This window comes from Tachysurus fulvidraco, chromosome 23 (assembly GCF_022655615.1).
Source record: "Tachysurus fulvidraco isolate hzauxx_2018 chromosome 23, HZAU_PFXX_2.0, whole genome shotgun sequence".
NCBI classification, from domain to species: Eukaryota; Metazoa; Chordata; class Actinopteri; order Siluriformes; family Bagridae; genus Tachysurus; species Tachysurus fulvidraco.
In genome coordinates, this window is record NC_062540.1 from 10,737,034 (window position 1) to 10,753,286 (window position 16,253).

Sequence of the window (16,253 nt, forward strand, 5' to 3'; positions counted from 1 at the left end):
AAAGCACTTTGTGCTAATGCAAAGAAAATGTAATGTATCTTTAGGGTATATAAACCACTCAACTGTAACTCTTCATGTTTTCATGCCTGGAGACCAATCTGCCTTGCATGTGAATGGGACAAATAAATTGAACCTTCAGAAATATTGTTTATGCATTTTTTGCTATATTGCTTGATACACGCCCACAATCTGTCCCTGAATGGTGGCTCCTGCCAATGTTGCAAACATCTCTATTCCCATTCCTGCAGGATGAACAGAATGACAGAAGATACAATGTAAGCAAGTTTGTACTTTACAATAACAACCTCCGGATAAGTATGAGTAACCCTACGTCCAGATTAAATATAGACGTAGATAAACAGATATAGTTCCTGTGGAATAGCTGAGCTAGAACTTCAGATAAATTAAGCAAATCCGGAGAGCAGGCTATTTCTCCCTCAGTACAGGAAACAGGAAATGCATATCACATAAATTTACATTTATATCATGTGTGTACCTCTAGGCCATTTATATTAAAGAATTCACTTCTATTATATAGATGTTGCTTTAACTACTAGCATTGTAGCGCGACACATGCTGAAGTTGAAAGAAGTTGTATGTGAAGAGAGAGAGCTCCCTCCCAATTTTACTCTCTAGACACATGACCAGTGATGGCTGTGGCATCATTAGGATTCAACTCACTATTTCCCAACAATTGGGTGAATGCAATTGCCACTGAGTGGGTGTATGGTGCCCTGTGATGCACTAGTGTTCCATTCAGGGTGCCTCGTATTCTCTACAAGGGTCAGTCTATATTTCTATTATGGTCAATTATAATAAATTAATTATTAAAAGGACACAGAGGAACACCATAAATTGCTTGAATGTGTTCACATCCTCTCTGTTTGCCAGGATTATACGGAGTGGGGTCAAGGAATTAAACAAATCATTACAATCAGTTTTAAGCCCACTGATTGTAATCATTGTACATGTGACTTAGAGTGGAACTTTTTATCCATACTTCGAATTTCATTAGCCATTTTATGAACCATCAAAATTTGCTAAGAGACCAGAGAGTGAAAAATTATTATGGATGTTGTATCTTACTGTAGCCAGTGGCAGAGTCTCTGTCTTTTTGATCACCACCCAAAAACATGTTTAAGGAAGTGTAGGGCACATGGTAGCACTAAGAGAGAAAAGATAAAACAGTATATAGTAGTACAGTAATGTGTCCAGCTTTTCTATTTGAATGAGCAAACAGATCTTACAATAAAGGTTTAAAAATTGTCTTAAAAACTGTAACAGAACAAACAGAACAGTACAGAACAAATTGTACTGTGTTCTAAAAGACCATTGCTTTTTATGGCATTGGCTATGTACAGTAGAAGCAAAAAGGAGTGTCAACTAGAAACTCAGTTTTCCTGATTGAAATGATATTTTCAAATATTGTTACATAATTTTACACTAATATAATTTGGATAACGGGCACCAATACGGCCTTATTGTCAGACACCATAAATTACCATCAGTGGACAGGAGTAAGAGAAAGCATAACTGGCCCTGTTTTCTGGGTGAGAATTACAGTGAGCTTATTATTATATAGGATTCATTAGCTGAAGCGGGGGAAAAAATGCTATATTTTATTGAAATGTACACGTCACTACAACAACCACAGCAAAAACATGCCCTGTAGAAGGGACAGGAACATAGTGACAAGTGATGGTCTTACACTCATTAAAGTGTCAAAGAGACAGCACCAGCTAAAGTACCAGCAAAAGCTGAAGACAGGAGACATGCTGTCCTGGGGAGTGTACCACTGCATGATGTAGGCGATCACTCCCAAAGGCATGGAGTATACAATCCTGGTAGAAAAGGAAATAAACAGAGAACCAACACATGCAAGAAAACAGTAATAATAAATTGACATAATATGTCAATATGTCATTCTACTTTCAACAAATTCAGCAGATTCCTTCAGACTAAAATAACGAAGATGTACATTTTAGATACAATTGGACTATTTACCATTGGCGGTATTGGTAAATTTATCTATCTATCTATCTATCTATCTATCTATCTATCTATCTATCTATCTATCTATCTATCTATCTATCTATCTATCTATCTATCTGTCTGTCTGTCTGTCTGTCTGTCTGTCTGTCTGTCTGTCTGTCTGTCTGTCTGTCTATATCACATGGATTCAGAAAATTATTAGTGACATATCAAAATGCTTGGCACAATCCGGAGAATGGGTATCTGCTCACTCGCAGTACAAGAACTTCTTTTAATGTTTACCCCCTTCCTTACCATGGAATGAGCTTGCCTATGCATGTGCGTCCACTCTTGCTGACCATGTAGCCCACTAAAGGGTCTGTGATCGCATCCCAGGCTCGGCCAAGGAAAAGGTTTACAGACACATAGAAAGGTGTCATCTGAAAAATGAAAATTTAACCTGAGACTGAAAAGAATATGAACATACTTTGTACTGTATATAATAATGAAAACATTTCAACTATTCATAGGAATACAGTACTTAGTGTTCAGAGATGTTTACTTTATGTATAGATGCATAAACAAATGCAAATTTACAGTAAGAAGCATTTACTAAGTCATTAAAGACCTGCTCATGGACATACCCTTGATATCTTACTGTTCTAATCAGAAATTAAAAAGGTTGTACTACAGAAAATGTAAAATGTACTAAATAAAAAATATTTTAGACAGAGCTGAAAGAAACTAAACATCTGTACATCTGGGTCATATCTAGGAAAGACAATATGAATTGAATTCACAAGCCACTTCCTAGTATTTTTCAGAGATCGTTGATAAAAATGAAAATATTTTATTTCATTTTATCTAAAAGGTCTTGGTTTTTCATTTTCATATGTGTTCTCACTGGGTTACAAAGGAAGTTAACATAAAAAGTGGCAATCTGCTGCAAAGTTGCTCTGCTTTGTTGCTATGTACCATATAACACCTTGTACTGTATATAGCTTCTGCAGTGGCAGGAGTGTTTATAAGTGTAAAGAAATAATGGAAATGTGTACTTTACAAAACTACTTGAGATAAAGATAAATAAATGAGTGAATGCCTACTGCATTGCTACATTATCCCACATGCATGTTAACATGCATGTTAGCATGCCTATACAAGTAATAGTGTTTAACATATTCAAAATATATAGTAGTAATTTCCCTTTTTCAATTGACCAATGTTTCCATGAGCAGCTTCTGGGAAATTCTGTTCATTTGTATGCCAGATGCTTGCAGGAAGCAGTGGCAAACCAAAACTGTTTGCATTTTTGTCTTTTACTCAGTCACAGGTTGCACTCTTTACACCACAACCAATATCTTCAGATAAACTGATTTCACATAGTGTAAAAAAAAAATAGCATATCTCTATTAGACAGGATGTATGTTGTATTGCAATGTGTGCTCTAAAAGAAGCATATTGACATAAGATCTGCATGAAAAAGCCTTTGGCATTACTTGTCATTTGATAGGGCATCCCTCCAATGGCGTAGCACAGTTTTCTTATAAGTGGAATGCCTGACCCTTTCTGCAAAAGAAGAACATCTGTGCAGTATGCTACATCTGGATTCATTCCACTGCTGCTTACAGATATAAAAAGTAGCAATGGTAGCAATTTTATTGACAAATGTAAAAGCTTTATTGAAAAGACCATTTAATAGCATTTATACATAAATAACAAAAAGACAAATATAATTTGTGGATTTTCTTTGCTGAAAAATTCTTGCTACACCTCATATTATTTCACATCAATTCAAAATAATCTTTGGCTCTCAGCGCTTCAGTCTTTGCAGGACTGAAACATTCTAGCTGTGTGCTTAAAAGGTTTAATGGTACCAATTTTCCTGCAACAATACACTTCATGGAAGAGTAGTAAAGCAGAAACCAATGTTTACCAAGAAAAAGAGCAAACATCATTTTACTTGTCCTAAAAAGCACAAGCATTATGCCTGAGATTTTTGGGCCAATATTTTACAGCAGAGTCAAAAGTGAAAGAGTGCATGCTTCCTTGTCTATTTGTATCTACATATGTGTATTTTTTTTTTCATCTTATTTTTATTGTCTGTGTGTATGACACTAAAACAAATTCTTTGTATTCACAAGGAATTGGCAATAAAGCTTCTGTTTCTAATTCTGATTCTGATATCAGCATAACCAGCATAAAAGTTTACTTTCACTTTACAGCCAACTTGAATAGAACGTATTAATATTGAAAGTGGTATTTGTTTATTAATAGTCTTCCAGCCACAACATTGACATGGTAAGTGATGCCGACAAAAGCCTAATTGTCGGATTAAAACAAAGTAGTAAATACTTTTGAGTATTTTGCACCACAGTAAAGTGGTAGGCTTTTATTTTGAAAACTATAGCTGAGTATTGATCTGAATGCCTGATCATTTGAGTCACTAATAAATAACTAGTGTATGTGGCTGACTGTTGATATGAGTTGGGGTTCCCGAGATGCTGCGCGCTTTCCAATGAGGTCCCTTGGAGAAGGAAAAGACTCAGGAGTTTTATCGGTAAAATCAAGGGCGTCGATTTTGGTAGGGACGGTAGGGACATGTCCCTACCAATATCCAGGGAACACTCAATCGTCCCTAGCAATAATTCGACCAACCCTATATATATATTTATACATAACCACTGATATCCGTCTGTGTCTTGTGCATTTTTTAATTATTTCATTTAACATTTATCCAGGAATCATTAAATAAGATGAAAATATTTTACAACGATGTTCTTTAAAAAATAGTGCAACTTGTGGAACACAAACGGTTAACAAATCTACCCCCTACAATGGATCCCGCCTCTGTAACTCAACTCTCTAACAGGATTGGCCTTTGCCTTTTTTGAGTCCTGTCTCTCTAACCCACGTCGCTGTTTGATTGGCTGTTTGTCTTTCTCGCCAATGTGTTTAGGTAGGCTGCAGGTAGATTGTGTTGTATGAAGCATTATGTAACGTGATTATGCAGGCTACCTGTAAGTGAGTAAGAAAGTATTCTTATAACTACAGTTTTATGCACAAAATACGGGGAATGTTTTCCCCACCAATGTCAAATAAATTATGTCCCCAACAATGTCAAAATCAAACTTTCGCCATTGGGTAAAATATATCTTTTAATTGAAATGGAGAATCAAAACCCATGAGTTTTGTGTTTTATGTATTTATTACTACGCAAAAATACAGTTAATGTTGTTTCTGAAATCTCTATTAACACATAATGTTATATTTGTGAGAGTGTTTGCACCTTTAAAAGAGGCGTTTCACTGTTTAAACAGGGAGGAGTTATGAGGAACTCGACACGGTTTTTAAAATGAGTCGATATTTTAAACACAACACAATTTTGATGTGTTTATTTATTTGATCATAATTTATTTTTGCAATTAAATGCATTCGTTATATATAACAACTTCCATCTACAGAACAGTCTCCTAAACTAAAATCACAGGGGGAACAGGATTTCCTGGAAATCAGAAAAAAACAAAGCGAAAGCTATAATCATCAAGCATATATAACTTCTTATAAGCCTATAGTGACTTTAAAGTAGGCATTTAATTGCAAACTATCAAACAAAGAACGCGAAATATACCTTATTTTGATTTTTAAAAAATTACACGACGCACGAGCGGCTCAATGCAAAACATTGCGGACAACGTCACGGTTTTACGCATGCGCGCTAGAGGGGAAACAGGAGAACTGAACTGAATTCTCCGGAACTAAGGCACCTGACAGCATAAACACGCGAAATAAAGTAATGTAAAAAGCAGTATTAGATTTTGTGTTATTAACCCACGAGGCGAAGGACTTCGAAATGACCTATATTTCCACGCAAGAAAAGAATGAGTCATTCAGAAAGCAGACTAGTGGTGAGTTGTTTATTTATACATTAGTCTGTTGCAGACATCCCAACCTGCAAAAAGTATTTTCAGGGAGGTATTCCGAAGGTATCCCATATCAATCTCTCTCTCTCTCTCTCTCCCTCTCCCTCACCCTCAAAAAAGTGATGTGACATACGGCGACCCATACTCAGAATTCGTTCTCTGCATTTGACCCATCCAAAGTGAACACACACACCATGAACACACACCCGGAGCAGTGGGCAGCCATTTATGCTGCGGCGCCCGGGGAGCAGTTGGGGGGGGGATTCGGTGCCTTGCTCAAGGGCACCTCAGTAGTGGCCGGCCCGAGACTCGAACCCACAACCTTCGGGTTACGAGTCAGACTCTCTAACCCTTAGGCCACGACTGCCCCCACTCATTAGGCCACAACTGCCCCCACCCATTAGGCCACGACTGCCCCCTGGACAAGGATATGAAGGATATGAAATTTCACCAAAGAACATGACTTTACTCGTAAACCGAAATACAGTTAAATATAACAGAACAATGAATGAATAAAATAACTATTTACACACATGCCAACGGTAGTCTACATACTATTTCCTACATCCTATGCCTTTAACTTTTTTTGCAAGCTTTCGTTTTACTTTGTTGCTGCTTGCTTCACAGATTTGAGCAACTTTCCAGAAACCTTAACCTCATAGCACTCTGTGTCAATGAAATGTTTATCTTGCAAGACATCAGATTCACAAGTGTTTGGTGAGACATCTGACTCCTAAATTCTGCCTTGATGTGACGCACAATGCTGAATGCTCTTTCCACATCACAGTTAGAAATTGGCAGCACCAGTAACACCTAAGATTCCCTTATCTAATATCAAACATATTTTATTAGATTGTCCTGGACTTAACACAAGCAGAATGCTCTTTTATCAAGTTACTTCACTTATATATTTAATGACATGCCTGAAAAATGTTTTGGATTTTTCTTTTTATCGTATGTTAATTAAAAAAAAAAAAGTATAATATGACTCTTGCTGTTTATATTTGTTTTGTTTTTATTGTATTTATATGATATTTGTTTTTAGGGCCCGAGCACCGATGGTGCGAAGCCCTATTGTTTTTGCACGGGTTTATTATTATTTTTTATTTATTTATTTATTTATTTATTTTTGCACACATTGGCCAATTGGGGTCCCTTAACATGCTTGAAAACTCTTGAAATTTGGCACACACGTCAGAGTCGGGCGATGCTAGGCTTGGGCAAAGGCTGGAATATGGGCGTGGCAGGGGGGTTCTGTAGTGCCCCCTGTAATGCAAAAACAAACATTTGTGCACAGAACGGGTAATTATGTACGCACATGTACGAGAGTTGGTAGGCATATAGATCTCATCGACCCGAACAACTTTTGCGCTCTAAACTATGAGCTCCGCCCAACAGGAAGTCGCCCATTTTGGATTATTTCATAATTGCATGCGGTTTTAAATACTCCTCCTAGGACATTCATGCGATTGACATCAAACGTGGTGAACATGATGACGAGACATTGCACTTGCTAAATTCCGAAGGGATTTTTGATATCTCGAACGGTGCTGCCATGGCGAGGCGACTAAGTTATGGCGAATTCAGAGAAACAGGAAATGTCGAATATCTAAAGCAAAAAATGTCTTATTGGGATGACACGTGGTGTGTATGTTCGGCCAAGGTTTCCGATCGCATCGATGTGCTTATTGTGAGTCCCGGGTATAGCCCCACCAACAGGCCCCAGGAAGTGTGTCAGTCACAAAGGTGGATTTTTTCACAATTGCATGGAATGAACTTTTAAATACTCCTCCTAGAGGATTCATGCGATTGAATCTAATGTGAAATTGGGAAGGGATTTTTGATATCTCAAACACCGTTGCCATGGCATCGTGTCAAAGTTTACTTTTATTTCAGGCATATTTAAGGCTTCTGGCGTGCTTAGATTAACTTGAAATTTGACACATACATCACATTTGTCAGCTGTTAAGTGTGGACAAAAAGGTCAGACAAAGGTGTGTCTCTTAAGTGGCTCACTAGCGCCCCCGTTTGTCTAAAATGTGGGGTTTCAATTACCTACAACCCCCACATGGTTCAGTAACAACATAAAATAGTCCACTGATATTTACCCACTTCACGCACTTGCCCACCGTGCATTGTTTTCTGGGAGGCACCGTATAGTGATAAAAAACATGCGAGGGCCCGCCATCGCTGCTTGCAGCTATATTTCTAATTGAATTTTCGCCATGAAAATAGCATATTTAAATAAAATAATCTGAATCTGAACCTGTTTGTAGATTCCCAAGTGATAAACAGAGACGTCAGTCATGGACAAGTTGCAGGGACACTAAACACTTTTTTTTAATGGTTAACTCAGCTGACAGTCCTGGAAGGATGTCACCAGTTACAGTAGGTTGGCAGTGTAACACACAAGTTCATCAGCAAAGTCAAACTTTGTTTTTTTGTTGTTGTTTTTTGTTTTATGTGACTATACTTATTTAATGTAGCAAAAGTATTGTGGGAAAGGAATAAATAAAAGATTGAACAGTCTTTGGCACCTCAACTATCTAACTTTCACATTATGTTCCTCTCAAATTTGTGATTTGCTTCCACCTGCAAATTGCTTTGTGTATCATATTTAATAAACCAATACAATTTAAATGTTTAAATGAACATGTATATTCACACGATTGTAGCAGTGTTGCATGCAGTAGGCTATAAGGTAAGTAGTGATTGTTCATTTGAAGTTTACTCAATTGGAAGAATGTATGTAATACACTTACACCTACTAGCACTATGCATTATATTGTGAAAAAGTAGATTATCTTCATATCAAAATCTTAAATTTTCTCTGTACTCAATAATAAATACATGTCTGACCTTTGGAATGAACCAAAAAAACTAGGAAATGGCATTCATGACGATTTATGGTGATTTTATTTCTTTGCCTACATTGAAACTGATGCATTAAGAGGAGGGGGTCCCCTGTACCAAGATGGCTGCTCAGTTCGTTCCAATATACTGCCGTATACAAGGTGACATCTAGTGTATATATCTATGGGAGCCGCTAACAATATGCGGGAGACTCCCAGATCTTCCTGGACACTTGGGATGTCTGGACTAGGTTATGGTCATCATCCCATTATTCTGTGCCTCCAGAATGTGTTCACCACTTGAATATTGTGAATCTTTCTCTTTACTGTGTTGCAAGATAAAATCTAAGTGTGTTGTATTGATATTCTCTACAGAAATAAAATTACCTAAAGTATTTAGATTTAAAAAAATATATTAATCGATATTCTTGATGGTCAGGCCAAGCCAAATTTTGACTAGTGGTTAGTGTGGCTTCACATTTATTTAATTTAAAAAGTATGTTCTGCTGAGTGACACACAGCTGACACCTAGATATACATGGGGGAAGAACCACAACGGTGGTTATAAAGTCAGTAAACAAGCTGTTCTTGCAATTTTTAGAAAATGTATACCCTGATGCACTTGTTATAAAAGCCCCTGAGAACTGTGCTTAGGGTTCTGTGTAGGTGAAACCTTTTTTTTTCTTTAAATAAAAATAAACAACTTTCTACTTATTCTATCACTCCTGAGTAAATAGTTTTATCTACTAGAATCTCCAGAACAAAACAGATTTTTAGTCGGATGTAAAAAAAAAAACAGATTTTGATTGTAGTCTGGGCTTTGGCTCAGTCATTTCACAACACAAGCCATTTTTTATTTATTTCCATTCATTTGTATTTTCACCCTTTGTGTTGGATCATTGTACATACATTTTTACATTTTTAGCTCCGTCTATGTTGCTCTTGATTGCGAGATGATTTTCATTTCCTGATTTTCACTGGGGAATTAATATTTTCTGGATGTAAATATGTGGCTGACTTGTGCTCACCTGAAATGTAATGTTATTTTTCTTGTAGCCACAGTGGCCAACTCTTCCTCTTGCTATTATTGAGGAAATTCTTCTAAACCTGCCTGGCCATCAAGTGATTTGTGTGTGTCGCCTGGTGTGTTCTGAGTGGAAGTCGGTGGTGGACAGCAATGCGTTTTGGAGAAAGCGATGCCGTAGGGAAGGACTCAAGCCTCTCACTATCCACAAAGTCCCAAGACATTGGCAGATGTTTTATTTTCTATGTAAAATGAGACGGAATCTTTTGAAGAACCCCAATGCGGATGGTGAGCAAAAAATCAATAAAGATTAAACTGTTTTCCTTAACAGATGTCACTGTGATATGGTTTGGAAAATGTCTGTATGTATACACTGTTTGGTTAAAAAGTTAGGATTTAAAAAAAATTTATATAGTTGATGTAATATCCGAAATGTTTTTTTTTTTATCTAGAATGTTTTGCTGGCTGGAAAATCGAAGAAAATGGAGGTCATAGATGGGTTATAGAGAATATTCGTGTACCTCATCCAGATGATATTGTAACAAAATGCTTTGTTACCTCTTTTGGGTAAGATTCATTTTGTATTTATACAACATTTATATTATTTTATACAAAGGAAACATGTTTCTTCTACATTCTTGTTACCTGGTGATGTACAAAAGTGAATGGATTGAGAAGCCCATAGCCAACTATGAAGTATTTAATAAAAAATGAAGATGTGCAACTATTATTTTATAGAGACCTGCCATCTATACACAATTCTGTCTATATTAACTGTGCTTCATATAACAGGAAATGCATAAAGAGTCAGCTGATCAACCTAGAGGAAGAAGGGTACAGTCCTGCATTTATGGATGAAATACAGCCTGACATTGTGATATCTGATTGGTGAGCCTTTGTTCAGCTTTTCTCTATTATTTCCTGAATAAGAAAAAAATATTTTAAATGTTCCTCTTGTTAAATAATTAATTTAGACTTATTTGCCCAGGTATGCTCCACGGTTTGACTGTGGCTGTGAATATCAAATTCAAGTCGAGTTACTCAATCACCGGAAGACGACTGTCCAGTCATTTAAGCCAGAGCCTGTGTTTCTTCCTCAATGGAATGATCAGAAATGGGAAGAGGTTAGTCACTTTTATTTGTTCCTATGCAAAGCTCCAGGAGATAGTTGCATGATTTACATATTCAATAAACAAAATGTTATAAACTTAGAAAACATCTTTGTTACTCCCTTTAAACAATATTTTTAATTTTTCCACATGATTAGCTTGTTTTGCTAGGTGTGCACATGGATCAGTCTACCATTAATCAGTCTGTTGATATTGTGGGTCTTGTGTCATACCTCCCAAGCCACTGCAATATTTCTCTGTAAATTTGTGTGCTTGTAGTTTCACGGTTTGCACACAGCAAAAGGTGTACAGGTTTATTGCTACATTTGTTGTATATTATTTATAGCAGATAGGTAATTGTTTTAGTAAAGTCTGTTTTATTGTATCTTCAAATCATAATTTTTAACCTAATATGTGCTGATACTACACTACAGCTACACTGTTATTTCTTTACTGGTTATTTTCAATATGGAATTTTTTTTAGCAGTTTTTTTAATACAAGATGTCTATAACTTGCTGTTGTTTTATTTTAGATGACATATACCTTTAAGGACTATGGACCTGGTATTCGATTTATCCGTTTTAAGCATGGAGGGAAGGACACACAGTTCTGGGCTGGACATTATGGAATAAGGGTTACGCACAGTAGTGTGGAAATCTCCCCATCAGCATAACATAGTAACAATACAGATGATATGTAAAATGATCGTGATTATTAAAGTGGTAGCTTAGTGGTTAAGGTGTTGGACTACTGATTGGAAAGTTGTGAGTTCGAGCCCCAGGTACGCTAAGAAATGAAAATAATGCTTTAAAGTCTAACACTCACAGACATTACTCCACTCTTTGTGAATAAACCTACCATATTTAATTTACCATAAGTATCTGCTCCCCCTAGATGAAGCAGCATTTGACTAGATATGAAATTAGCAATGAGCAGCGATAATGTATGTATTTCATAGATATTTAAGTTTTCATTCTGTATAATGTACACAGATTTGTTTATTTGCATGATTTGTATGCTATATATATATGTGTGTGTGTGTATAAATGGTTTTTTTTTTAAGTTATTGTTTTTCTTTTCCCTGTTTCTGCACCGTAGGACTGAGAAATTTCTATTTAGAAATTTCAATCCTGTGTATGTCCTATATATATATAGCAGTATTGACAATAAAGCTGACACTGACTCTGACTCACCGACTCGTAGCCACTGTTGTAACGGAGTAAAAATACTTCGTTACTGTACTTAAGTAAAAATTTCACGTATCTGTACTTTACTTCGCTATTTAAATTTATGTCAACTTTCACTTTTACTCCACTACATTTTCTAGATAAAATGTATACTTTTACTCCGTTATATTTGCGTCTTCGTTACTCGTTACTACAAAATAAAATCAGCAGAAATGTGTGCGATAAGGGAGCAATAAGGGAGGTTTGGCGAATCACTGCTCCTGGATTGCATTACGCAGCTCCGCGCGCTCTACGGAGAAACACAGGTACGCGCAGCGTGCACGCGCAGTCAGAGCTGGAGGCGTTTATCTACGTTTAACGTTAATCGGCTGAAAGCCGCAAAGACGGCAACCACAAGCAGTGAAATTGCACTATTCTTATTACCAGAGTTGATAGCACAAACAAAATATTAATGAAAACAATCCATTCAATATTAAATAAAAAACATTTATTGATTTGGTCTTTATCTTGTGAATATTAGTTTATTAATGACTGCATTAATTGGACACACTGTTTGTAGAGAACTGATTTGATTCAAGACTGGCATCATTACATCATGCATAACATTTTGGTGTCCACTTTTGCCATTTAATACCATAACATTTGGCTTACTATGTAGTCATATACAGTAATATATAATATAAAACTCTTCTTGTTTTAAATTCTCACCGAGGGCTAAACCCCGTAAAGATGAAACCCTAGAACCGCCCCTGCTGTACCGAAAATCACTGACATTTTACTTTTTACTTTTACTTCAAATACTTAAGTACATTAAATATCAGAAAATTACTTTTGATACTTAAGTACAGTAAATATCAGATACTTTAAGACTTTTACTTGAGTAATATTCTAAAAGGTGACCTTCACTTCTACCAAAGTCTTTTTCTAGTACGATACTTGTACTATTACTCAAGTATTGCTTTCTAATACTTTATACAACACTGACTCATAACTGACTCATAACTGTAGTACAGTAGGTTACCCACAAGCTCCGCCTTCTCAGTGACGCAGACGGACATAGCTGTTTATTCGCGTTTATGCGCATGAAAGATTTTGGTGGTTGTGGTTAAAGCCTTCCCTGGAAAGTACTAACGCCAGCCGTAAGAAAAAGTGAGTGCTCCTGCGCACAATTGGTGTTTTTTTAGTATTGTCTATATTGTTCAAATCATATAAATCTTGTCTATATGTCCAAACCTATGGCGTGCTTTTTACTGGCCAAGCTGTCAGCTGTAAAATGCTCCTGTTCGCATATTACATACTGTGCGGTAGTATTATAAAGTGCCTTATAAAGTCCGTGCTTTAGTTCTAAACACATTTGGACTGAAAGTACTTGCCTTTACTTCTTCATATCAGGCCATTATACTGTGTTCTTAAATATAAATGTATATACACATGGGACCAAATCTTTGTAATGAGAAATACTGTTAATGGTCAGGACACTTCGGTTTACAGGCTTCACCTTTATCCAGTGCACATGAAAGGAAGAACACAAACTTCTATGCATGGGTCAGATAGATTCATCAATGACTGACAGATAAGACAGTAATATTACAGGGAAGGACAAACAAATCAGGGATTGTGTCAGCATACATTAGTAATTAGGGAACAAGGAAACTAATTTGTGTTCTCAGGAACTGTTTACTCCATCAGATAAATTGAAATTAGAATACATAACATACATTATATGGCCAAAAGTATGTTGACACAATCATTAATGATTGACCACCTTTGTAGCGTCCAATCTCTTTTCTTTTCCTTTTTTATTTTTTTATTAAACTCCTCCTGGTAATGTGGGGTGTCTGAAACACCTGAATCGATTAATTAGGATGGATGTTCACATAGTTTTGGCCATTTAGTGCACAAAATATGTGCAAGTTTATCCATTTTTGTGGATAAATAGTGTGTTTATGAACTGTATAAATACACCACAAAAACGTAGACATTTCATTCATTCCACAGAGACATCAGGATGTCTGGTCTCAGGTCTAGATATGATGAATGTTTTTATTTTATATATTGTCATATGTTTATGTTCCCACTGAAAATCACCATCTCTGAATACAGCCCTTAGTATAATTGTAACCGCCAAAAGAAACAAAGTGTGTATGCCTTCAGCCAAAACTGCTGATTTAACTTAACATGTTTACTTGTTTAAATTTTAGTGTCCCTACTGGTTAACTAACACTCAAAAATACAAATACAATTCTGATATTATTAATAACTATGTAGAATTAAAGAAATGTGGAATTGATTTACTTGACAGATCAGATCATTGTCAAAGGGAAAAGATTCCTCGTCTCAGCTTAAGCAAAACAAATTTCATTTGTATAGCACTTTTAACAATTGATGTTGTCACAAATCTTTTTTTAGAGATTTAAAGACATTTCTTACAGATTTAAAGAAATATATAAATATGCTATCAGGAAATTGGGCATTAATACTACATTGCCTGTTCGTACATTTTGCAGAATGTTTTTCAGAAAACTGGGCCAACAGCTGGGGCGACCCACTCAGTCTATCTCTGGGTGGTTGATTAGCAAGTTCCTGAAGAGGAATAACCAGATCCTGGAGGAGAATGCAGTGAGGCTGTGTGAGATCCAGCCTCATGAGACAGTGTTGGAGCTGGGACATGGTCCAGGTCTGGGTTTGCAGGTGGCTGTCAAACTTCTCACCGAACCTAGAGGAAAGTTGCTGGGGGTGGATTACTCCAATTATATGCACCACATGGCCACAAAGAGTATGCAGGGTCACATAGCCAGTGGAAAAGTAGCTCTGTACTGCTGTGATGTAGCAGAAATGCCATTAGAAGACAGCAGTGTGGATAAAGTGTTCCACTGCAATTGCTACTACTTCTGGCCTGATATGAAGACAGCAGCCTCAGAGATATACCGAGTGATGAAACCAGGTACTGAAATACAGATGGTCTGTTTCTTATTTTTTGTATTCTTGTTAACTTTCTTAGAGGTTGTGTAAAGGATTCAAGAAAATTCTCTATTTTTTCTTGAAAAATCCGATTTTGCCATGTAATCCTGAAATATTTATTTCACATTGTTTAACTCCATCAGGTGCGCTAATGGTGACGACCCTCAGGCTGGATCATATTGTTGGCTTTGCATCTAGGAACGTGTTTTATGGTGAAAACTGGCAACCCGAAGTTTACATGAAGGCACTGCAGTCCTGTGGTTTCACTGATGTCCGAATGGAGAACAGAAGAGACAAGCTCCTCCCATTTCAAGCCATTTATGCTATAGCTGCTAAGTAAAGCAGAAACATCTCTGTTTTGTTAGATGTATATCTGTCACTCATGATCATGCTTTCCCACCTTGTCCACTCTTACTTACACCCTGCAATCATATTCTCACATAAAACTTATTCACTCACTTTTTCACTTATACACTGTCTCATGTACCAATTCCACATACAATCCCTCCATCACTTAATATCAGTTATGTATTAACATTGATTGTCCTAATCAGTGCTTTGTTTACTGCATTAAAATCATGACTGATTGACAAACCATCTTCATGTTACCAGACCTCAGGACCACGATCTGTTTATTGGTTGTATGTGGTTTTACAGGCTCTAAAATAGTTCACCTACAGCATAGGATATCCTTAGTGAGTATCAGTGATTTTTCCTATTGCTCTGCTCCTGAGACTTCCACAAGGTTAATTCCTCCATCTAATGAAGCATAATGTTTACATTTACCGCGGTGCAGATAACATTAAGCTCTATCCCCTGAAATATATTGAAAGCTGAACCTTAATGTTTCTTGCCAATTTTCTTGAGGTTATTACGTGATGGATGGTGTCTAGTTTCATGTCGAGTCAGACGATTATTATAATTATTATTATTTTAATTATCGTCTGTTGAGGTTTAAAGGGCCTTGCTCAGGGGTTCAGGAGCAGCAGCTTGGCGGCCCTGGGATTTGAACTCACAACCTTCTGATCAGTCACACCTTAGCCACTGAATTACTACTTTCCTAATCACTATCATTTTACATTATATGTATTCAAGTCCTTATTTTATTTCTTGTACCGATTTATTTGATGTTCAGCACTATGGCCAACACAGTGTGCTTTCTGAATAAATTTGACTGATTATTTTGTCAGATCGGAGAAAGCTTTGTACATGGAAATTGTAAGAGACT

The 16,253-nt window shown here is 36.6% G+C and overlaps 3 protein-coding genes across 8 annotated transcripts; 2 read left to right on the plus strand and 1 right to left on the minus strand.

The window, feature by feature from the left end:
* Window positions 1–147: 147 nt before the first annotated feature.
* LOC113641931 (sodium-dependent lysophosphatidylcholine symporter 1-like) lies at window positions 148–2,438 on the minus strand. Its single transcript, XM_047806804.1, has 4 exons — window positions 2,287–2,438; window positions 1,709–1,841; window positions 1,087–1,165; window positions 148–242 (listed from the first exon to the last, which is right to left on the minus strand). Exons 1-4 carry the CDS (start codon window positions 2,409–2,411, stop codon window positions 163–165), a joined length of 417 nt encoding a protein of 138 aa, XP_047662760.1. The 5' UTR covers window positions 2,412–2,438; the 3' UTR covers window positions 148–162.
* A 1,695-nt stretch (window positions 2,439–4,133) lies between these two features.
* Window positions 4,134–12,065, plus strand: fbxo44.5 (F-box protein 44, tandem duplicate 5). 6 transcript variants are annotated; one of them, XM_027144483.2, is made up of 6 exons: window positions 4,134–4,269; window positions 9,800–10,055; window positions 10,220–10,334; window positions 10,560–10,655; window positions 10,756–10,891; window positions 11,410–12,065. In XM_027144483.2, the coding sequence occupies exons 1-6, from the start codon at window positions 4,267–4,269 to the stop codon at window positions 11,548–11,550; spliced, it is 747 nt and encodes a 248-aa protein (XP_027000284.2). In that variant the 5' UTR covers window positions 4,134–4,266; the 3' UTR covers window positions 11,551–12,065. The 6 variants fall into 6 exon arrangements, with proteins under 6 accessions (XP_027000284.2, XP_027000286.2, XP_027000280.2 ...); XM_027144485.2 differs by having other exon boundaries at window positions 4,145–4,269; window positions 9,806–10,055; XM_027144479.2 differs by lacking the exon at window positions 4,134–4,269 and adding an exon at window positions 4,373–4,528.
* A 968-nt stretch (window positions 12,066–13,033) lies between these two features.
* zgc:194242 (uncharacterized protein LOC100005854 homolog) lies at window positions 13,034–16,242 on the plus strand. The gene is made up of 3 exons (XM_027144701.2): window positions 13,034–13,213; window positions 14,572–15,008; window positions 15,169–16,242. Exons 2-3 carry the CDS (start codon window positions 14,573–14,575, stop codon window positions 15,363–15,365), a joined length of 633 nt encoding a protein of 210 aa, XP_027000502.1. The 5' UTR covers window positions 13,034–13,213; window position 14,572; the 3' UTR covers window positions 15,366–16,242.
* Window positions 16,243–16,253: the final 11 nt, after the last annotated feature.

Bases quoted from the DNA above. Each gene is read 5' to 3' on its own strand.
- LOC113641931 (XM_047806804.1), bottom strand. From the start codon at position 2,411: ATGACACCTTTCTATGTGTCTGTAAACCTTTTCCTTGGCCGAGCCTGG. The intron at 1,842-2,286 runs GTAAGGAAGGGG...CTTTTCTACCAG, and splicing joins ATAGGCAAGCTCATTCCATG to GATTGTATACTCCATGCCTT. The intron at 243-1,086 runs GTAAGATACAAC...TTCATCCTGCAG, and splicing joins AGACTCTGCCACTGGCTACA to GAATGGGAATAGAGATGTTT.
- zgc:194242 (XM_027144701.2), top strand. From the start codon at position 14,573: ATGTTTTTCAGAAAACTGGGCCAACAGCTGGGGCGACCCACTCAGTCT. The intron at 15,009-15,168 runs GTACTGAAATAC...TAACTCCATCAG, and splicing joins ATACCGAGTGATGAAACCAG to GTGCGCTAATGGTGACGACC.
- fbxo44.5 (XM_027144479.2), top strand. From the start codon at position 4,433: ATGTGGCTGACTGTTGATATGAGTTGGGGTTCCCGAGATGCTGCGCGC. The intron at 10,056-10,219 runs GTGAGCAAAAAA...TTTTTTATCTAG, and splicing joins GAAGAACCCCAATGCGGATG to AATGTTTTGCTGGCTGGAAA. The intron at 10,335-10,559 runs GTAAGATTCATT...TTCATATAACAG, and splicing joins TGCTTTGTTACCTCTTTTGG to GAAATGCATAAAGAGTCAGC.